The sequence below is a fragment of the Mauremys mutica genome, chromosome 1 (assembly GCF_020497125.1).
Source record: "Mauremys mutica isolate MM-2020 ecotype Southern chromosome 1, ASM2049712v1, whole genome shotgun sequence".
Lineage (NCBI taxonomy): Eukaryota > Metazoa > Chordata > Testudines > Geoemydidae > Mauremys > Mauremys mutica.
The window spans coordinates 39,207,055-39,231,261 of record NC_059072.1 but is presented as its reverse complement, the minus strand read 5'-3'; the positions used below and the strand labels follow the sequence as shown (position 1 = coordinate 39,231,261).

The following is a 24,207-nucleotide window of genomic DNA, read 5'->3' as shown; positions in this document are numbered from 1 at the left end:
CCCCATTTCATTATCAGTTTCTCTTACTAACAGAAGCAACCTGTCAGTCCCATAATATTTTATTGAGGATCACATTGTGCAATTATTATCTATTTTATCATTGGAGAAAGACACAGATGGTAGAAATATTTGCATAGTGTTCTTCCATGAACAAAAAGGAACATAGGATTAACTATTTAGGGCCAATCTGTGCTAAACTACATAGTGTATCTTAAACATAAACTACAGTCATCTATGATACATGATGAACTGCTAAGTCTTTAATCTGTTCAAAACAATTGTCAAATTTTAATTTTGATTTTTTGTAATATTGGCTGATATTCACCTTTTTTGTTGAAGAATTTAATATGTAATATTAGTACATATTGAAAAATGATGGCCTTTCTGAAGTTTTTGAAGCATGCTCTGAAAGGTGCTCTTTTTTCAATATACTGCAGTTTGAACTGTTTATTGGTTACAGTGGAGTTTTAAGTGTGTACAAAAGACCCTCTAATTGCTGTAGTTGTCATGATGCCAATCTCTTGAGGGTAGATGCATTCCTGTATTTTTTCGTTTCCTAATAAGCAGAAAGAAGGGATTCAGTTGGACCATGACTATTTCATGTTACTGTTGCCTACTAGAATTTTAATTGTATTGTTTGACCAAAACTATGTTCTGTAAGGCTCAGTGCCAATATGAGTCAAATGTGCAAAGTTTATCTGAACATTCTGAGAAAACCAGTCATCAAAACATATTCACAAAAAAATTCATTGGAAAGAGGCAAAGCATTCTTCTTGGTAGACACAGAGTTTCTGAAATAATATATATTTGTTAAACACCCTGAAGTGCATAAACTTTTTTTTTATAAACTTTTTTAAAGAAAACACTATACTTTCAAGTGTTCTCTCTCCTGTGAAATAAGAACTAAATTATTTGGAAAGAGTTCTATGTAAAACATTATTATTGGATATGGTAGCATATATAACTTTGTTAAATTCATTATATATATTTCATTTAAATGTCTGTTATAATGTAGCACACTCATTTGGAAAAACATCAAGTTTAAATGTTTGTGTACCTATGGGTTTGATTTGGAATCAGGCTTAAGAGAATATAGTACAGTCATCTTCCAGTGTATTCTCTTCATTAAAATTCAGGAGGCATTACCCTGTTCCCTGGCTTAACTGCAGTTTTTGCTGTGCTTTTGTTCCGTATGAATAGATGTTGTTGAAAGCCAAAGTGGAAGAGCAAACTTTTCAACAGCAGAATGAATCACTGAGCAGTGAGAATATCACAAAGTGTACAGACAATTCTACTCACAAAACTATTTTAAACTGACAACTAACTTTTCAATTTAAGGTAAGCATGCAGATTTTTAACTGTTGAAAACTGTACAATAAATTATAATAATCTGCCTATTATTGAAGGCATCAGAATGGGTTGGAAAAGAGAAATGAACAAAAAACTTAGCTAAATTTACAAACCCAATGATTGTTACTAGATACCATTTTAAAAATCAATAAAATATGTTATAACTGAAGTATTCTGAATAAATGAGTCCATCTGAATCATTTTAAAGTTCTTTGAGGATGATGCCTAAAGCCAAATGAAAATTAGGAAATAAACATGTTTAGAAAAACTTCACAGTCTCTTAGTAATGTTTAAAAGAAAAAAATACTTTAGTTTTAGATATATCTACAAAATTTACACTTAAATCACTAAATGCTAATTTTCTTTTGCTCTAAATCTTCTAAAGATCTTTCTTAAATCCAATTTTATGAAATTAACTACAGTGTAAACAAAAAAGTGTTTTAGACATACAGACTTTTATTTACACTACAATATAGTATTGTTGACTATGGATATAGGAAATTCTCTTCTTGTATAGAGCTTAATTAGTTAATGTTTGTACAGTACTTTGAAGATGTAACCTGCTAAGCACTAATTATTATTATTAGTTTATTATTTAATTTATTAAATTATAACTAGATGAAGAGTGGTTTTAGTGCTCATGTGCCTAAGGATGTAGAAAAACAAGACCACACTTTTTGGTATCTGCTTTTAGTTTTCATTTTCATGGTTTTTAAAAAATTTACCTCTATAAAGTGTTATGACCAGGGAAGAAGGTTACAGAGAAGAATTTAATTATGACAGGATGCCAACTTTGGAGCGTGGAAAGCAAGAGAATGGAAATTATGTACCAGATATCAAATCTAGTGACCTTCAGATATCACCGAGGTTTCATCCTTGTTTTAGTCATAGAACATGGATCTTTTCTTTGTTGATGGGGGTAAGTATTTTAAACATACTATTGCATTTCATACTGGAAGGAAAGTCTTGATAACTGTGAAGTTTTTCCTTTTGGGAAAGTTAATGAAATTAATCTCTTCACTGATGATGTTCAGGAGATGAAAATACATAAATATTAAAATTCTATGTTCAAACAGAAACATATTTAGCAACTATAAATACATTTTATAGCTAAATACATCACTTTTGTAAATCTGTTCAAGGCAGTGGTTTTATACCAAGGCTGAATTTGACCTGTAGTGTCCAAACATCACAATCTGAAAAAATAAATCTGTTAGTGGCAAATATCAGGACATAGTCACTGTAAAAGAAATTAAACATATTTTAATACTACCAAGGCAGATCAAATGTTTCACACTTTCAGTATATTTCTAAACATTATGTTAGTACTTTGCTTGCTATAACAATATTTTTTGTTTTTAAAATATGTGTGCAACATTTGATTGTCACTTTCTCTTTGTATTAGAGAATAGAAAGATCCTTTCCTAAACACTTTCAGTAATGAGAGCCATGCCCTGCCATGTGTGTGGTTTATGCAAACCTCATGTCAGCTTAAATTGAACTTTCATGGATAGAACCATGATTTTGAAGGAGTATTGTATGGGTCCTTGACATTCTGACCAGTAATGACTAAAAGAACAGACATGGTAACTATTAGAACCTATATTCCTGGTGTTTTTTCTTGGTGGTGGTCTCTGTGTTTTGTGGAATCACTTTGCAATGACTGAAAGGGTGATTATTTTCATTTTAGGACATTTATTTGCACAGTGAATAAAAACAAAGTCTCATTTTCACTCAGATCCCTGACCTTTTTTCTCTTTCTGACAAATTAATTTGCTTGAACAGCTTGAATTTACTTGAAATACCTGATTACATAACCAGAAGGGGCAAAAGAAGAGCTGGTTTTTTTAATTGGATTTTTTCAGTGTGCTTTCAAGCATTCTCAGAAAGAGAAGAACTTGCTGTCTCATTCTGGGGTGCAGTTCAGACCAGTGAGGGGTTGTGTCACTGCCTGCTCTGTAAACTTGGGTGCTTCACAATGCTTTGCTGTTGTGGCTCCCAACCTGGGCCACTCACAACCAGCCTGCCAGCATATAGGTCACACCCTGAGTTTCTGTGTGCTAGACTGTCCTGGTTCAGCAGCTCAGACCTGAGCATCCCATCTACAGCCCCACTCTGGCTTTCCCACCAATCTTAGTTACAACTTGAAAGGTGACCCCAACACACTGCCAGTCCTGGATTTTTTCCGAACTGTGCATTCTGCACTGTCAAGCCATCTCCTGGACAGTTCAGTTATTACAGTTTGTTGATCCTGCAAGGAATCAGTATTCAAGAGTTTGTTACTTTAACAGGAGTTACCAAACCATTGAGTTTAAATGCACTACTGGATTAGTTTAGATTAAAAATAAAACAAGTTTATTAATGAGAGAAGACAAGATTTTAAGTGAATCCAAGTGTAAGAGCTAAAGTTAGAAATGGTTATAAGCAAATACAAGTGAAAACACACACAAAAAAGTTTAAAACTTAATCTGACAAGTTTTGGTTCAAGTCTTTCTTTAAGATGGCCTTTCTTACCCACAGTCCCCCGGCAAGATGGTAATTGATCCTTTCCTTGGTCAGGATCTCTCCCAGGGGCCCAAAGGTGCTGGTGCCTTTGTCTTCTTAAGTGAAAGGGACAACTTGGGGTTTTCTGCCCCTTTCTTTTAGTGAACCTTTGAAGAGGATTCTTCTGAAGGTTACTTCTCACACCAAAGTTTATCCAGACAGTGAAGAAGATGACATGGAGTCTGGTGGTGAAGGAGGCTCCATTCTCTTTCTTCCCTCACTTGTGTTTGCTAAAATTGAAATTGTTCTGTTTCCTGCCATTACTTTGACTTAAAGTAATTTCAGGCCTCGTTCACCTTCAGATCCTTGAGTTCTTCAGTCCAGTCCACTTCCCTAACTAATTCCCTTATTTTTTAAAGTTTGCCCTTTTGAAATCAAGGACCAAGTTACAGATTTAGTTTTGTTTATTTTTCCATTTAGTTTAAACTGAATTAGCTCATGATCACTCAAACTAAGGTTGTCCCCTACCAGTTCTTCTATGAGGTTCTCACTAGTCATCAATACCAGATCTAAGATGGCATCCCCTCTTATTGGTTTGGTGACTATTTGGTGAAGAAATCTGTCAGCTATCACATCCAGGAAAATCTGGGCCTTACTATTATTAGTAGCACCTGTCCTCCAATCTACAGCTGAGAAGTTAAAGTTTCCCATAATCACACCATTCCCAGTAGTATTTATTTCATTAAAACATTAAAAAGATCTCTAGCCACATTGGATCCTGGGAGTCCATAGCACTCCCCAAGCACTATCCCAGGGGAGCCTCTGGCAGCTTTCTTTCTGAAAGTGATTTTGACTAAAACAGACTCTCTTTTATCCATTCCATCACTTCTAATTGCTTTAGAGTCTACCTCAATATTAATATACAATGCTACTCCAGCATCTTTCCTTTATTTCTGTCTTTCCCGAACAGCGCATACTCTTCAATACCTGTACTCCAGTCATGACTACAATTCCACCAGATTCCAGTGAGAATCTAGCAGCATCATTTGTTCCCACATGAAGGACAATCATAGATTCTTTCCTGCTCTAACTAGGATACTCTTCAGCCTCAGGTCCACATCCTGTATCTTAGCTCACAGCAAAGAGCACACCCTTCTGTTCTCTGGATCAGCTGTGGTGACAGGCCTGTTAGTTCTTCTTAGTAGAGAGTCACCAATCACATAGACCTGCCTCTTCCTGGTGTTGGAGTGATTGTCTGGCCTTCCTTCTGTTCTTTCTTGCTGCAAGTCCCCTTGTCTTTTGTTCTCCCTTGCAATCTTTTGCAAATCATCCTCTGTCCTCCGGGGCTCTGAACTCTTCCCCTCTTCTTGTAGGAGTAGCCACTCTTCTCTTCTTCCTTGCCCTCCCTCCTAGTTAGTTACTGCCTTTTATGCCCCTCCTTCATTTTACAACTCAGCATATTTGTTCTTGAGCTCTATTTCTCCTTCACTTGCCGGTCTTTTCCTCTGCTTGGTTCTCGTAGTCACATGTTTCCACTGGCCACTTTCCACAGTTCCCCAGTCCAGCTTACATCGGCAAGTCTTGACTTTTCCCTTCAGCCTCCTCTTGCCTCCCCTCCATCATCATCTTCAATCAACCATCATTTCTACCTGCATCCATTATGCCATTTCTTTTAAGAGTGTACTTCAGCAGATAATGGCTCAGACTACCATACCCATCATGAAACCCAAAATAGGACAACAAGGGAATGTGATGTGGATGCTTGTCTCTCAGTGTGGGCTCAGTCTGATGCCCTGCTTAGAACAGTTAGGCCTGGTCTACACTAGCGGAGAGGATCAATCTAAGTTACGCAACTTCAGTTACGTGAATAACGTAGCTGAAGTCAACGTACTTAGACCTACTCACCGCAGTGTCTTCACTGTGGTGAGTCAACTGCTGCTGCTCTCCCGTTGACTCTGCCTGTGCCTCTTGCAGTGGTGGAGTACAAGAGTTGACAAGAGAGTGCTCGGGGGTCAATTTATCACGTCTAGACTAGACGCGATAAATCGACCCCTGCTGGATCGATCGCTGCCCACCGATTCGGCGGGTAGTATAGACATACCCTCAGTCTCACCTGTTCTTCGTGGGATGGGCCAATTCACTTCCCAGGGCACACTGCTATCTCCCTGTCATTGGCCATCTGACAAAGCAGCTCTCTGCTCAGAGTGGGAAGATATATAGGTATCACACTAAAATGCAGCACTGAAAACACCTCCAAGATATAGTATACATAAAATATAAGAATAATTGGGTGGTATAGTGGTTTAAAACAGTAGAAGCATGATATCTGCATTATTTGCTTGGATCTTGGTGTATCTGCAGTTTTAGGGAGTGGAACCCATAGAATTTGCACTCTCCTACATGGAAATAACTCAAGAAGGCAATAATGGGACATAAATGTATTGTTGTTCCTATGTTCTGAACCTCTTAGGCCCATTAATCTTCTAAGGTCTGAATTCATTCCCACCTAAATAAAAATGATTATTTTACTGTTGACTTCAAGTGGACCTGGATTAGATCCACAATCTGTGAATTCGGTAAAACAAAGAAAGGTAATAATCAAAATAAATATCTATTTCTTAAAAACAAAACACAACCCCCCCAGATGATTTAAAAGGGTATTTAGGTGAGGGTCACTGAGATTCACAGGGCAAACTGCAAACAAGAAAAACACAGCAGTATGGTGGAGAAAGGTAAGAAACCAGTCCTTTCATCAGTGTATACAAAAACTGATTTTAATTCTGCATGTAGAGCATGGGCCAGATTGAGTATAACAATTAATACTTGCATGTGTGCATATAAATAGCATTCTGGATTCTGCCCTGTAAAATTGAGTAAATGGTGAGACTGTAATTCTCCAAAAGGGGTTATAATAATTCACACATTTCTAAATCAATTATGTATTTGTGAGGGCCTTAGTATAAATATTACAGGAAAAGTCAAAATTGAAAATCAGACTCTACATTTATGATTGGTCAGCTTTGTACAGGTAAGGTTTTTTCATAATCCAAACCTCAGCACACGGAATTCTTGAATTGCTCATACAAGGTTTGGAACAGTGTAAAAACCTGATTGTTCAAAACTGTATGCCAAAAAGCATTCATGTACAATTTTGTGAGCATAAATTTAGAGATGCAGTTGAGAGCCCTTTGATATTTTGGTCCTAAAAGATTCATTTTTATCATCAAGCTATTTCAGCCCAAAATTCAATTATGATATGACTACCTTCTAAACATTTCTTTATATATTTGCCAAGTCATTACACAATACTTAGCTCAGATGTACTTGTACAATCCAATATTGTCTTAACAGCCAGCAAAACATGTTCTTTTGACCTGTACATCTTTTGATGTTTGCTTCATTATCAATTGTACAAAGACTGTGTTATTAAAAGTTCAAAAACACTTTATTTTGAAAGGACTACTGGTTTTAATCTGTCCATTTGCTCTTTTTATACATTTTTGACATTAATTTTATACCATATTGTTGCTTTGCAGACTTGCCTTCTTGTTACTTCTGGATTTTCACTTTATCTGGGAAATGTTTTTCCATCTGAAATGGATTATTTACGTTGTGCAGCAGGTTCAGTAAGCATTCTTAATTAATTGCTGTGGCTGTCTGAGAATGCACACTATAATAAATAATTTTATGAACTTAATTGCCTTTTAATCTGTCTCTCTTCTTCATGCTCAAACTTTCTCCACCCATGTCATCATTTTATCCAACATTATACTTTCTCTCCCACCCACACAATAAATGTTCCTTATGTAGGTTTTCGCTGTACTTTAAAGCTAAAGGGTTTTCACAAAGAATTGTTAATAATATTGTGCTTGTTAAACATCTGCCTGGTTTCTCACCAAAAGTGAGATGTGGGATGGGATGCAGTGATGCCCATGTATATTTTTTATATTATAAATTGTCTCCTGCTGCAGAGAAACCTCTAGGGAGGAAATTTCAGTTAAGATTCCCTTGTGGTCCCTCACCCTATATTTGTATCTGGTGGGTAGATGCTATTATGATAGATGGGTTTCATTCTCTCTCTCTCTTTCTCTCTGTCTCTCCCCCTCTCTCTGTCTCGGATTTTATAAGGTGCATGTTACCAAGGTATCTAAATGTTAACCGAATGAAAGGTGTTCTATAAATATTATTACTTTATTAGTAAAATCTGTAATAATTTGACACTCTATCAATTGAACAACAAAGATAGGATTTTATGATATTGTTCCACTGCTGTGGTAATTTTTTTCATCTATCAGAATTTTGCAACAGACACCAGTTTGAGAGTTAAAGAATAAGGTTGGCAGAACAGATCACATTAAGCTATACACAACCATGGTCAATTTTTCCTCTGGCATTTATCATCTCCATTTTAGATCTCCGTGGGTATGATGAAGTTAGCTCAGATTCCTTTGTATACTGAAATATTCTACTGTGTCATTGTTATTTTGGTGATATATATAGCAATCTTGTTTCTAATTTAGGACAAGGGCAGTGTAGTTGTATGACCACAGAAACAGCTCAGGGAAGAGATTGAGATTCAGAGAGTGCAACAGGAGAAAAACAAAAGTATTCTAAGGTTCACTTTGCCTCTTCTCTTTTTGTCTTGCATCAAGTGGAACTTGGTCAGACTCATGGGGCAGAAAGAGAGTATAAAGTCTTTACCAACATATTACAAATTGGGAATGATCCTGCTGCCATTGAAATCAATGGCAAAACTCCCATTAAATTCAGTGGGAGCAGGATTAGGCCCTGTGTTAATGTTAACATGGGGAAGGGGAAGGGATTGTTGTTTTCACTCATTTAATCATTTTTCTTCCTTTAAAAATGTTCCCCCTTTTTTGCTAACATTAAAAATTGTAAATTAAGTGCTGGAGAGACACTATTGAGCATGTTAGTTAAATGCTAACCTGCTGTTATACTGGTTCTCATTGGCAAATTGACACTGTACAAATGTGGGACTCAAAGGGTGAACCCTGGCCCCAGTGAAGTCAATGGTAAAACTCCCATTTACTTCAATGAGGCTGGGATTTCACCCAAAATATCCCTTGGACACAGAAGATGATTAATAGAGCTGAAAAAAATAATTGTTTTTTGGTTCAGTGGCTGAGCTAAAAAATCTGGAAAAAAACATTTGTTTAGTTTCGACCCAAATTGAATTTTTTTTCTCACTGAAACAAGAAAATCAAAAAATATTATTCACATTGACCACAGCGTTTCAAATGGTGATTCAAAAGGACATTATGAAATGAAATGTTGATTTGAAATGACATTTTCTAAATTAAATGTTGATTAAAATGGATGTTTTCCAAAGATAGTGTAGAAATGCGTTGTTTTGCAAATGTTGAAATGAAACATTTTGACATATCCAAGATATTTTTTTTGCAGGGTTATTTTTGACCTGAATTCACAAATATGTCTGTGCCCTCCACAATGCATTTTTCAGCAAATTTGCTATTTACTGAAAAAAATTGCCTAGCTCTAATGATTAGTGAAGGAAGCACAGATGATGTGGAATTGATTTTTTTTGGCTGAAAACCATTTTCTATAACTTTATTTTCATAGTTTTCTGTTTCACTTATAAATATCTTCTAACACTGCAGTAACATCCTAAATGTGTGGAAGGAATGGAGCCTGCACTGAGATACAAACCTCATAAAGGTGAACACTTGGGCGATAAAAGGTCCCTTCAGGAAAGTTTTCCTTTATGGAATGTAGACTATTTTTTCCCAGTACAACTCACTATAGACCACATTCTGCCCTCACATATACACAGTGAAGTCATGGGGGTCACAAGTACAGTTCTGAAGACATAATATAACCCCACAAATTAGTTTTACAAAGATCTTCAAAACTGAACTATCGTCAAAACTGGTCAATTTTTAAGTCTAACAACTTTGGCTTCTTTAGAACTTTAGGCTTGCTGGAATTAATTTAAACCAACAAAGGCATGAAATTTTTCCAGAAAGACTGCTGTTCTTTCATTGAAAGCCTAGCTATTGCAGCACATCCTTAACAGTGAGAGAGACTGTAGTTCATTACTGCCCCGAATCCCCTGGAATATTAAAATACAACCCATACTTGTTGCGTTTGAGACAAGTGTGGCAGCCTTTGCTCTGAATCTCCAAGCTTTTGTTTGCTTGTTTGACCCTTCATATTATTTGAATATATGTTTGTTTTATTTATTTCTCCTTTTTTCCTCATATTATTCATTCACTTTCTAATGCAAATGGATAAAGGAAAATTTTACAATATGTACCAGACCCTCTAAGAAACATGTATACTATTCTTATTAACATAAATTTATGCTTTGTTTTGTAAGCAATTCTATTAATCTTTTGCTTCATTTATTTTTTCTAGTGTATTCCTTCAGCAGTTGTGAGTTTTGCTATAGCAAGAAACAAAGTTAATGTGGTAAGTGCTTGAAGGTTAATTGATTATTCATCTTTTATTCTTTGGTTAGCTGAAAAAATTTCTTTTTGCAATTGTTTTACAGATACCCAATTTCCAGATTCTATTTGTTTCTACATTTGCTGTAACAACAACATGTTTAATTTGGTTTGGATGCAAACTTGTCCTTAATCCATCGGCAATAAATGTGAGTTATGAAAAAATTATCAGCCAACTATGTATTTGTCTTTCTCATAGACTTAGAGACTTTAAAGCCAGAAGGAACCATTATGATCATCTATTCCAGGGGTTCACAAACTTTGGTTTGAGGCTTGGATGGCCACAAGATGCTTTGTTTACCTGAGTGTCCGCAGGTACGCCTGCTCTCAGTGGCCGCGGTTCGCCGTTCCCAACCAATGGGAACTGCGGGAACCGGTGCGGTCCGGGCCACCACTTCCTGCAGCTCCCATTGGCCAGGAACGGTGAACTGTGGCCACTGGGAGCTGTGAGGGGCCATATCCGTGGACGCTCAGGTAAATAAAGTGTCTTGCAGCCCACCAGGGGTTTACCCTGAACAAGCCTTGAACCAAGTTTGGGAACCCCTGATCTAGTCTGACCTCCTGCACATTGCAGGTCACAGAACCTTGCCCACCTATTCCTATAATAGATTCATAACTTCTGGCTGAGTAACTGAAGTCCTTAAATCATGATTTAAAGACTTCAAGTTACAAAGAATCCACCATTTACTCTACTTTAAACCTGCAAATGACTCATGTCCCATGCTGCAAGTGAAAAACCCCAGGGTCTCTGCCAATCTAATCTGTGGGAAAATTCCTTCCTGACCTCTCCTCTGTCTTTACATAACACATTGCTGACTAAGTTCATCAATAGTGTGATTTTATTTCAGTCAATGCAGTTATAACAGGGATTAATTTGGCCCCATAAACCTACATATTATGGAATGTATCAGAAGGAATTATACAACAGAAATTTTCTGTAATATTCTGAGTCACAGAAGGCCGAAAGAGTATATATCTTGGGCCAGATCCTCAGCTGAGATCAGTGAGTATTTGCTAGCCAGGAATGGTAGGAGAACCTACCCACACTCCCTATTCTGACAGCTGAGATAAATGGAAGGTATAGGAGTCACTGTTTCAACTTGGCACCACCCAATGATCCTTCCACATGGGAGGAGGGGAATGTCTGTCAGATGTAGGATCATGGGCAATGGGTGAAGCCTAAGGCCCCACCCCTTCCTGTTGCTCTCAGCTGCTCCGTGATGCTGGAATATAAGAAGTGAGAAGAGGTCCCAAACCTTGGTATTTTAGTGGATCGCATCTTCAGGCTAAGTCTTTTCCTTTTTCTTCTTTGACTGATAGGTGACCTCAGGAACAAACCTACAAAAAGCCTTTTATGACTAACATTTCTTTTGGAGTTCTTCACTGGTTAACTGGCATCCAGTCAATGAAGTTGACAACAGTCAACCAAAGAAGAATTCATCCGCATTAGAATTGTTCTTACATTCAGCAATCACCATGAAAAAGTCAACATACAAAACAGCTAACATATAGTGTTATTGAATTCACACAATATTCCCTATACCTAGAAAAGAAAATACATATGGTATCTCAGATACCAATATGAGGTAATGTTGCTAAATTTTATTTATTTATTTTTAATGGTGACCATTGTATCTTACCTCTGTGACCATCTGCTAGACATTTCAAAAGTATAACAGAAAGCCATAAATATTGTGATAGACCCAGGCCAGTTGGGTACAGCAGAATAGCAGAAGGCAGATATAGTGGCCACTGGATTAACAGTTTTCTGTTCCCTGACTGACCAGAGCAGGGGCTGCTCCAGGCTAATGAGAACACCTGACTCTAATTAACCTGCAAAGAGTCAGGTGAGGCCATTAAGTTAATGTGACCACCTGACTCTAATTAAGGCCCTGCTGATACTATAAAAAGGGCTCACTCCTGTCAGGCAGGGGAGAGCCAGGGAGCCAGAGGAGAGGAAGTATGGCTGAAGGGCTGGTTACTGAAGACACCCTCAAACCATCGTTAAGGGAGCCCTAAGGTAAGGGTGAAGAAGGGAGAAGCAGGAGAGCTGAGGGGAAGTGGCCCAGGGAAATGTAGCGACTCTGGCAGTGAAAGGTTGGCTCCCAACAGCTGCTACCATTAGGGTTGCTGGGCCGGAACCTGGAGTAGAGGGCAGGCCCGGGTTCCCCCCAACCCACCACTACAGGAACATCTCCTGGGAGGAGAAGTCAGGCCCCTGTCAGGACAGGAGGCTAAACTGTTCTGAAATAAGCCCCCAGGGACAACAGAGACTGTGGGAGTTCTCTCACCAACCTCCTTGCAGGCCTATGATGAAAAGGGCTCAGTAGACTGTAACCCTGGCCCTAGAGAGAGAAGGGCTACGTCGAGGGTCACCGTGAGCCACTGAGACTAGCATAAACCGCCTAGAAGTGCAGGACCCACGGGAGCAAGGTCAGAGCTCTGCCACAATATATAAATAAATAAATTGGAAATTAATGTTCTGTCCTTGCTAGCTAGCACCCAGAGAGTGTATCTCTGAATGTGTTTAACATAGTATTGTAAGTTGCTTTGAGATCTGTACACAAAGAACACTTTATAAAAGTTAGTTGTTATTAGTATTATATAAGGCTTTTTCCCAAAAACATTCCGACTGTTGCCAGCCCCAGTACAGTTACATCAGATTAGGAAGAGCAGAAACACTAGTGTAGAAAAAATATTGGCAGTTCTTTAACTATTCTGTCATCTGCACCATTAGATGGTGGCTAAAATCCATACTGAGGCACCTAAATAATTGGTCTGATTTTCAGAGGTACAGAGCTTTCAAGTTAATAGTAGCTCTGAATATTTACTTTAGAACTTTTGAAAATCAGAGCACTTTAATATATGTGCCTAAATTTAGGCACCTACATTTGAAAATTTTGACCTTTAGTCCTAGTACCCTTTGAGTGATTGTGTACCTATACATTCCACTGCAGGTGTATGTGCACCCAGAGCACTCTAGTTGGAGACTGTTGACAGCAGTACCACAGGGCGGTACACGAGCTATTGTTCACTGAGCCTAAGAGTATGTCTACACTACGGGATTATTCCGATTTTACATAAACCGGTTTAGCAAAACAGATTGTATAAAATCGAGTGCACGTGGCCACACTAAACACATTAAATCGGTGGTGTGCATCCACGGTCCGAGGCTAGTGTCGACTTCTGGAGCGTTGCACTGTGGGTAGCTATTCCGTAGCTATCCCATAGTTCCCGCAGCCTCCCCCGCCCCTTGGAATTTCCGGGTTGAGATCCCAGTGCCTGATGGGGCAAAAATCATTGTCGCGGGTGGTTCTGGGTAAATGTCGTCAGTCACTCCTTCCTCTGGGAAAGCAACGGCAGACAAGCATTTCGCGGCTTTTTTCCCTGGATTGCCCTGGCAGATGCCATAGCATGGCAATCATGGAGCCTGTTTTGCCTTTTGAGACTGTCACCGTATGTGTACTAGATGCCGCTGACAGAGGCGATTCAGCAGCGCTACACAGCAGCATGCTTTTGCTTTTGCATGACAGCAGAGATGGTTACCAGCCATACTGTACCATCTACCATACCATAAATTGGTAATAAGATGATCATGGTTACCAGTCCTTTTGCACTGCACCAATAGCTGCTGTCATAAGTGCCCCTGGCTGAGATCAGCCAGGGGTGCAAAAGCCAAAATTGGGAATGACTCCCTGAGTCAATCCCTCCTTTTTGGTATCTAAAAATAGAATCAGTCCTGCCTAGAATATGGGCAAATGTACTAGAGAACCACTGTATCATAGAACCAGAGAGCACAGCTGCTCTGTGTCAGATCCAGCAGAAATTATGAGCTGTATGCTATTCACAGGGGGTGCTCCTGCAACAATCCCACCTGTTGATTCCATTCTTCCCCCAGCCTTCCTGGGCTACCGTAGCAGTGTCCCCCCACTTGTGTGATGAAGTAATAAAGAATGCAGGAATAAGACACAGTGACTTGTTAGTGAGAAATGAGTGGAAGGCAGCCTCCAGCTGCTATGATAGTCCAGACAGGACATTAAGCAGTGTGGAGGAGAGGAGCCCAGCATCCCGCTGCTAGTCCAGGGACAATTGAATCTTTTCTTTACACATGAAGGGCGGGGGCTGATGGAGCTCAGCCCCCTGTTGCTATGATGAAGACGGTTACCAACCATACTGCACCATCTACCAGGAAAAATCAGGAGCTTTTTACACAGGCGCCCATGATAGACCTCACGGAATGCTAGTCGGCATGGTTACCAGTCCTTTTGCACTGCCCCATGTGCCAATAGGCTGATGATGACGATGGATATCAGCCATATTGCACCATCAGCCACCCATGGTGGTGGGGGGAGCAAGGATGTTGGTGTTGACTGCTGCAGCATCGCGTCTATCTGCAGCATTCAGTAAAGATAGGGTGATATGTAAAAGAGTCAAGAGAGGATTGTTTTCCCTTTCACTTCTGGGGTGGGTGGGGGGGTGCGTAAATTGCCGAGCTATGCCCTGAACCACCGCGGACACTGTGTTTGACCCTAGAAGCATTTGGAGCTCAGCCAAGAATGCAAATGCTTTTCGGAGACTGCAGGCACTGTGGGATTGCTTGAGTCCTCCAGTCCCCGCTCCAGTCCCCCCTCCAAGAGCATCCATTTGATTCTTTGGCTTTCCGTTACGCTTGTCACGCAGCAGTGCGCTGACTCCCTGCTATGGCGTCTGTGTGGAGATTTTTTAAAAATGGTTTTGAATTTCGTCTTCTGTAATGGGGCGCTGATAGAACAGATTTGCCTGCCCTTACTGCGATCACATCCGCATGGTCTATGCTGGAGCTCTTTTTTTATTTTGATTTCGGACTGCATCGCCACCCGTGCTGATCGGAGCTCCACGCTGGGCAAACAGGAAATATTCAAAAGTTCGCGGGGGCTTTTCCTGTCTACCTGGCCACTGCATCCGAGTTCAGATTCCTGTCCAGAGCGGTCAGTGGTGCACTGTGGGATGCCGCCCGGAGGCCAATACTGTCGATTTGCGGCCACACTAACCCTAATCCGATATGGTAATACTGATACTAGCGCTACTCCTCTCGTTAGGGAGGAGTACAGAAACCAGTTTAAAGAGCCCTTTATATCGATATAAAGGGCCTCTTAGTGTGGACGGGTGTGGCGTTAAATCGGTTTTACGCTCCTTAAACCGGTTTAAACGCATAGTGTAGACGTAAAAGGGGAATGTCCACAGATTGCCTCTCAGTTCCTTCTCACCCCGCATGGCAAGAGTTGCAACTCCCTGTAGCTTTTGCTTAGGTTTGTCAGCTTTTGAGAAATTACTCCTTTATAATGGCAGCAAAGAATCCTGTGGCACCTTATAGACTAACAGACGTTTTGCAGCATGAGCTTTCGTGGGTGAATACCCACTTCTTCGGATGCAAGTGCATTCCACTGTTGCAACACCCAGCACTGCCATTGGCATTGTCAGTATAATCTCTGCAGCATTGATGGCTTCGTCTCCTCACCCTTCCATGTTGGCATCGCTGGCTCCGCCAATACCATTGGCACTTCCAGCTCCGATTCCATCATCAGTGTTCCAGCCTGCTTCGTTCACTTGCTCCCTTGATGCCATAGGGTTAGCAGTAGGTGTGCCAATTACCTAGACCCCTGCATACACCAACAGGGGCTGCTCTTCCATTTACTGGGAAGAGTTACATCTCTTCCTCTGATTTGGACCATGAAAGGCTGGTATCCCTACTGAGGTTTCAGTCACCCTATATACTTTGTTTTAGAGACATTAGGACCCCATATTAGGACTGGCAAAGGATGTATTACCCTCCATGACCTTACTGGTCCTGGGATGTTCTAGAGAATCTGGACCTCCATCGGAGCTATGATCCAGGAGGAGGTCCCCCTCTCCTTTACAGGAGTCCTCCAGAGAAGACCCTTTTACAATACCACAACCTCCTCTAGAGCCTGGGGAGGAAGGAGAGATAATGGAGGAACCTCTGGATGTGTTCCCCACTCCCACATATCCTCTTCTCTGGCTGAGGTTGCCACCCCAGAATCAACATTCCCTCTTCTGGAGAATTTCAAGGTCTTCCAGGACTTTATAAGGAGGGTGGCCACATCCCTGGGGGTGTAATCAGAGGTTGTGCAAGACAATCTCTGTAAGCTCTTGGACATATTACAATCACCTGTCCTAGGAAAAATTGTCCTTCCTATTAATGAAGCCTTGCTGGAATCAGCCAAAACCCTTTGGCAGATTCCAGCTTCCATCCTCCCAACATTTAAAGTGAATGGATAGACATTACCAGGTTCCTCACGAAGATTTTGACTATTTCTTTACCCAACCTGGTGGTTATGGCCACCAGTGAATGTTCTAGGAAGTCACAACCTAAGGCTACCTCCAAGCATAAAGAATGCAAGAAACTTGATCTGTGTCACAGGAAGGTTTACTCTACTACTAGCCTTCAGATGATGGTGTCTAATTTCCAGACACTGTTATCCAATAAATGTTTGTTTATTGGTCAACAATTTCCAGATTCGCTGGCAAAATGACAGAGGAGTACAGCGAGCAGTTTTTAGCCATCATTACTGACGGTCAAGGCAGCACTGACATGGACTCACCGTCTATAGCTACTGTCATCTCCATGAGATGTTCCTCTTGGCTGCATGCCTATACATCCTGTGGGAGCTACAAAACACAATAGAGGATTTACCCTTCCAAGGGACTAAACGGTTTTCTCAGAAAACAGCTGATGCCATGCACAACTTAAAAAGACTCTTTGGCAGTACTCCATTCTCTGGGAGCATACACTTCAACAACACAGAGAAAGCAGTTTATGTTTCAACCATACTATAGAATCTCCTTTCAGCAGAGGTCACAAGGCACTGCCAAAAAGAGGACTCAGCTTCTCAAACATCGCCAGTTGGCGTTGTCTACAGGTCCTTCTCAACCAGACATCTTCAATTTCTAAACAGTTGTTTTGACTATTCTATGGAGGGCTGCGTATTGACAATATCACTCTCCCTTCCTTCGGGAAGCATCTATCTCCCTGTTACAGTGCTTGGGAGTGGATTACAATGGACAAATGGGTGCTTAGCATTGTAAAGGAGAGATATGTCATCCAATTTATTTCCCTTCCTTTCCCCAGCCTACCTTCCCCATCCCTTTTCAGGGATTCATCTCACAAGGCCATTCTATTTCAAGAGATATGCCCTCTTCTAGAACTGGGAGCTACAGAAGAAGTCCCTTACCACCACAGAGGGAAAGGTTTCTATTCCTGGTACAACCTGATCCCAGAGAAGTTTGGTGGCCTTTGTCCCATTCTAGATCTAAGAAAGCTGAATAGTTTCATCAAGAAAATCAAGTTCAGGATGTCACCCTCACCTCCATTATCTCTTTCCTGGAGATTGTCATGCTGACCTCAATTTGTAGGATGTGTACTTCCAAGTATCAATACATCCTGGTCACAGGAAGTATCTTTCATTCACAGCAGGCAACAACCATTGCCAATACATAGTGCTCCTATATGGGCTGTCATCAGGCCAACTGCATGGTGTGGTAGCGGCTCATCTGTACAGTTTAGGTGTTCAGAGTTTTCCTTACCTAGGCTATTGGCTTTTTCATGGAACACCAGGCATCCAAATCCAAAACAGAATCCTCATCATCAAACAGATATTCTCTCAACTGGATCTGAAACTAAACTTAGACAAATCAAAGTTGCAACCAATACAATACATAACCTTCATAGGAGCAGACCTTGATGCCACTACTGCAATGGCTTTCCTTCAGACAGAAAGATTTCAGTCTGTAGCATCTCCCTCCAAAAACCTCCAGTCCAACCCCATGACAAGAGTGCGTTCCTGCCTGCAGCTCGTGGTCTCTTGCACATATATAACTTTGCATGTCAGACTTCACCTTCGCTGTCTGCAGGCCTGGCTCCATTTGGTATTTTGGCCAATGGGGCATTCTCTGGACATACAGATTTGCATCCCTGCGTGAGTGCTTCAGTCTCTGGACAGATGGTTGAATATGGGGAATGTGTGCAAAGGAGTTCCCTTTCTGTCCCCAGAACTGATGCATCTATGCTAGGCTGCAGAGCCTATCTTGGTCCACTTCAGGTGCAAGCTCTTTGGTCACCTCAGGAAGTCTCTGCACATAAACCTTTAGAGCCCCAGGCTATTTGTCAGGTCTGCAAGACATTTATGTTCACTGTCAAAAGCCAAGTGGTGCAAGTCCAGAAAGACAATACCTCTGCTATGTTTCATGTCAACAGGCAGGGAGCTGCAAGGTCAATTCAGCTATGCCAAGAGGCTATCCAGCTTGGAACCTATGCAAAAGAAACAAAATTTCCCTGCAAGCTTTCCACCTTCTGGAAGTGAGGTACACTACTGCAGACTCTTTCAGTAAGGATTTCATAGACCACCATGGGTGGTCAATGAAGAAGGACATCCTTCTCCAGATCATCCATCAAAGGGGATACCCAGTACTAGATTTGTTTGTGATCACCTGAACAACAAATGCAAAGAAATTTGCTCAAGAGTGGGCCAAGAATCCCTGATGGATGCCTTTCTTATGTCATGGTCCAGTCATATACTATATACGATTTCTCCAGTTCCTGTGATTCCAAGGATATTCAGGAAACAGAAAAGAGACAAGGCAACATTAATCCTAGTGGTACCAGCTTGGCCAAGGCAGTAGTGTTTCACAGACCTACATCGACTCTCTGTCCAGTCTCTGATAACTCTATCCCTGTTCAAAGATCTCCTGTCTCAGAACCACAGCAAGTCATGGAATTCCAGCTTCCAATCTCTCCACCTCATGGCATAGCTGATCACTGGTTGCATACTCATGAGAGACTGTGCTTCTGAGATGTCCAAGCTATTTTAGTGAGCAGCAGAAAAGATTTCCAGTAGAGCTGCTACAGGAAAGTGAAAGAGATTTTCAGTCTGGGTGCATGTGATGGGGTTCCCGGGGTGCAACCTGGACTGTGGGACTCTTGAGCCCTCTGTCTCACCAACCTAGGGTATCCATCTCATGATGTGATGCTGTTGTTAATCCACAAACCTCTGGCAGGTACTGCACTTACACAGACATCCACAGGCAGGGCTACACCCAACTGAGTTACATGAATGCTTTCCCCAGCCACTCATGAACCAACAATAGAGAGGCTCCAGCCAATTCCCGCCAGCTCCCCAGCCTTGCACCCCAGAACTGTACTGTCTTGCCCTGGTCAGAAGCCCAGTCTGCCCCTCCCTCAGTGTGGAGAGGACACACACTTGCCTTTGTAAACTGAGCTGAGATTTCCCAAGCACTTCAACCAAAACACACTGTTTTAGGTAAAATATAAAACAAATTAATTAACTACAGAAAGATAGATTTTAAGTGATTATAAGTAGCAAGTGTAGAGATCAAAGTTGGTTACTTAAGAAACAAAAATAAATTTGCAATCTGAGTTCTACACACTAAACATGATTTGAATCAAGCAGTGTCTCATCTTGAAGGATGGTATGGTTCCTCAATACACAGGCTGGGATGCTTTTCTAGCTTGGGACCAGCCTCCCCAGTTCAAAGTCTTTGTTCTCCAGATGTGTTTCCAGGTGTTGAGTGTGGAAGTGAGGCCAAGTCATAATGTCACTTCCCCTCTTTTATAGTTTCTTCCAGCTTGCTGGAAAGATCTTTCGATGTGGGGATCAGGCAGTCTGCATTGGTCAAGCAGTCTCCATTGTCTATGTGTTGTCTCTGAGAAGTCTTCTGGGATGGCCGTTGGGAGTGGATTTCCTTTAATGGGCCATCAGCTCATCTGGTTACTCCATAGTTGTACCTGAAAGGCTGGTTGTGGATTTTCCCAACCTCAAAACATATTTCAGTAACACACACATAGGAAAACTTCATAACTTCTCATACAATGGTAGCACAGGATATTAATGTTCAACAGATCAAGACTTTTAAAATGATACCTCATAAGGCATACTTTATACAAAATGACAGCAGAGCCGCCCAGAGGATTCAGGGGGCCTGAGGCAGGGCCGGGTCTTTGGCGGCAATTCAGCGGTGGGTCCTTCCCTCCGAGAGGGACCAGCCGCTGAATTGCCGCCGAAGAATGAAGCAGCGGCGGTAGAGCAGCCTAAGTGCTGCCGATCGCAGCTTTTTTTTTTCTTTTTTTTTTCCGGTGCTTGTACTCACCGGGTGGCGCTCCAAGGCTTCAGCAGCACTTCAGTGGCAGGTCCTTCACTCGTTCCAAGTCTTCCGCTGCACTGAAGGACTCGCCGCCGAACACCCGGAGCAAGTGAAGGGCCCGCCACCGAAGTGCCGCCGAAAACCCGGAGCGGCTCGCGGGGCTCCTGCAGGGCCCGGGGCCTGGGGCAAATTGCTCCACTTGCCCCCCCTCTGGGCGGCCCTGAATGGCAGTAGTGAATATGGAGGTTCCAGGGAGCTGCAATGAGGTGCAGAGTGCCACAGTGTGATCTTAATGTTTATCTTCCCATCACAGAGGTTAGACTTCTACTGACTACCCATTACTCCTGAAATCATCTGCCTTTCATTTAGTTCCATGAGAGTCCACCTGGCTCCCATATCTACAGTTCACCCACCAGTTGATGGGTTTTCTATTTTCTCTCACCCTTTGGTTTCAAGATTTCTCAAGTGTCTAGTCAATGTCTACCTGCTTGTGTCTGACCCTGTACCTTCTCGGGACCGTAATCCTCTGGGACCCTCTGGTGACAACCTCACTATCTTTATTATCTATGAAGATGACATTTCTAGTGGTAACCCCGTCTTCAAGGCGAGTTTCAGAACTTCAGGCTCTTCTAGCTGACCCTCCTTTCAGTCTTTCATGAAGACAAGGTTTCCCTTAGGCCACACCCCACTCTTCATAGATGCTAACTTTTGTTTTTGCCGGTGGGTGCTTTTAAAGGGGAGCGTGTGTTTGGGGAGGGGGGCACTCTGCTAGTTTTGGGAGGAGGCTATTTTCAGTATATTTATACACTTCTTTCATATTCTAGCTAATGAATGTATCGATCATTGGTATCTTTACTATTTTAATAATGATTCAGTTGTTATGAACTACTTAATTACATTATCATGAATTACAGTATATTAAAATCATGCCAATCACCTACAAGCTGTCTTCACTAACGTCTCAGTTTAAAGACATCATGTCTCACTGTAGATTTCTGGATGAAACTGTCAACACACTTCCTTATTTACATCTAGTTTCCTGGTATTGTCTTGATGCACGGTAAGGACAGCTACATTATTCAGTTGCGTCTCTCTCATTGATGACTGGAGAAAATTTTTAAGTCTTCTGAAGCTGGAGATTGAGTTCAGGATGATACAGGCACAGTGAGAAGGATCCTTATGAATTTGCAGTACTCTGGAAACATAGTGCTTCCAGAGTACTGCAAATATCTCCAAGATCTCTTTCATGATGGGTAACCACTAATTTAGGCACCATCATTTTTTATGTACAGTTGGGATTATATTTTGCCATGTGCATTACTTTGCATTTAACATTGAATTTAATCTGCCATTTTATTGCCAAGTCACCCAGTTTTGTGAGATCCCTTTGTAACTCTTTGCAGTCTGTTCTGGACTTAACTGTCTTGAGTAATTTTGTATGATCTGCAAACTTTGCCACTTTTTTGCAGATCATTTATGAATATGTTGAACAGCACTATTTACTTCTCTCCATTCTGAAAATGGACCATATATTCCTGCCCTTTGTTTCCTATCTTTTAACTGGAGTGCCTGGGAATGCTTTCAGGATCATCTAATGATATTTAATTTAATGACAAGCCTTTTGTATCTTAATCACCCTGCCTCTGTTTATAAACAAACTCCCTGCCCCAAAGGCAGAAGTTGTTAGCAGCACAGAACTCATCACATTCCACACTCAAGCTCTGGCTCCTGGGTGTTGAACACCCACTATTTTCTTCCGTGGGTTCCTGAGCTCCAGAGCATGCATGGAGTTGGTGCCTATGCCACTCTTCCAAAGCCAAAGAAAGACTCCACACCTGAGATATTTGCATAGCTTTGGCATTCTATCTAGATCACAATCTGTCCTTTAGAGCAGCGTTTCTCAATGACCGGTCCTTGAACTTGTGCCAGTCTCTCAGATCTCCCTGACAGTTTCAGAAGGCAGCAAGGCAGCAAGCCTGTCCTTGTTATCAAAAAGCTTGAGAAACACTGCTTTAGAGAATCTCCCTGGCTCTTTGTAGTGTATGCTAAGAGAGTAAAGGCCATCTAGTGTCAATTCAGCGTATTTCTGATTGCATTAAACTCTGCTATGATCTTTCTAAAGTCTCTCCTCCACCAAGCATTATGTCTCACTCCACCAGGGCTTAGTCCACTTCATCAGCTTTCCTCAGCAACATTCTGATAACAGATATCTGCAGAGCAGCAACGTGGTCATCTGTACATACCTTTTCCAGACATTTCGTCATCACTCAAGCCTCTCATGACAATGCCAACTTTGTCAAGTTGGTGCTACAGTCTCTGTGCAGATCATCCAAAGTCCCACGACCTGGAAGGAAACTGCTGATGAGTCACCTGCAGTAGAAAATATATGTGCCCAATAATCATTCCAAAGAGGGAAAAGGTTACTTGCTTGTACAGTAACTGTTGTTCTTCAAGATGTATTGTGCACATATACATTCCGTGACCCTCCCATCTTTCCCACTACTGCAGACACTAGACACACAGCGGTGCGAAAAATGGAGAGAGGTGGTAGACAAGCCCCTTTTATGCCCTAGACTCAGTGCATGAGGAGAACAAAAGCACACGCACAATTTAGTTGTACTGCTGTCAAGCCTCTGACTTGAGTGTGTTGGGTGCACATATACCTGCAGTAGAATTTTATATGTGCACAAAACATTTAGAAGAACAAAAGTTACTGTACAGGTACGTAACCATTTTTTTCAGGTTGCATGGTAATCTGCATTACCATACTATTATGTACTGTCAACTGTAGTGAGATTAAAGTATTTTGATCATAGTAATAATACTTAGCTCTTATATAGTGCTTTTCATCAGTATATCTCAAAGCACTTTACAAAGGAGGTGTCATAATCCCCATTTTACAGAAGGGAAAACTGAGGCACAGAAAGGGAGCGTGAATTATCCATGGTCAACCAACAGGCCAGTGGTAGAGCTCAGAATTGAGCCCATATCCCTCAGGCTAGTGCTCTATCCACTCAACCATATTGCCATCTCAGAGACTTCAGTGCAGATTAAAGCACAGTATGTGTGTGTATGGTGGTGGGGAGGGGGCGCAGAATTTGGGTATAGGGTTAGAAATTTAGAAAGATATAGAAGTTAGAGAGAGGTAAATTTATAACCCAAACAAATGTAATTTCCTATTTGCCAAATTCTATAGTCTAGTACAGGTGTAGGCAACCTATGGCATGCATGCCAAACACGGCACGCGAGCTGTTTTTCAGTGGCACTCACACTGCCGGGGTCCTGGACACCGGTCCGGAGGGCTCTGCATTTTAATTTAATTTTAAATGAAGCTTCTTAAACATTTTAAAAATCTTAATTTATTTTACATACAACAATAGTTTAGTTATATATTATAGACTTATAGAACGAGACCTTCTAAAATGTTAAAATGTATTACCTGCACGTGAAACCTTAAATTAGAGTGAATAAATGAAGACTTGGCACACCACTTCTGAAAGGTTGCCGACCCCTGGTCTAGTATGACAATCATAAGACATCTTTGGCTGGTTCGTCATACTATTCCAAGACATCTGAAAGCAGATAAATTGTAAATTGATTCTGTGTCCCAGATCCTCAGCTGCAGGTGTGGATTTTTGTGCTTCTTTGATCCTGGACTGTCTGTGCACCAGGCTGATCTATGGTGCTATGATGGTTCTATACTACTGGAGGATCTCCTTACACTGGAGTG

At 41.2% G+C, this 24,207-nt stretch overlaps 1 protein-coding gene across 3 annotated transcripts in view; it reads left to right on the top strand.

Moving 5' to 3' along the window:
• Positions 1-24,207, top strand: part of MLC1 (modulator of VRAC current 1) — a 42,168-nt gene that overhangs the window by 4,383 nt on the left and 13,578 nt on the right. For 2 of the 3 annotated variants that reach the window (XM_045030953.1, XM_045030957.1), the window contains 5 exons: positions 1,201-1,338; positions 2,086-2,269; positions 7,371-7,460; positions 10,231-10,284; positions 10,367-10,468. In XM_045030953.1, the coding sequence (XP_044886888.1) occupies positions 2,090-2,269; positions 7,371-7,460; positions 10,231-10,284; positions 10,367-10,468 (426 nt within the window). In that variant the 5' untranslated portion in view covers positions 1,201-1,338; positions 2,086-2,089. The remainder of the gene's footprint in view (positions 1-1,200; positions 1,339-2,085; positions 2,270-7,370; positions 7,461-10,230; positions 10,285-10,366; positions 10,469-24,207) is intronic. The other variant, XM_045030966.1, reaches the window with a different exon arrangement.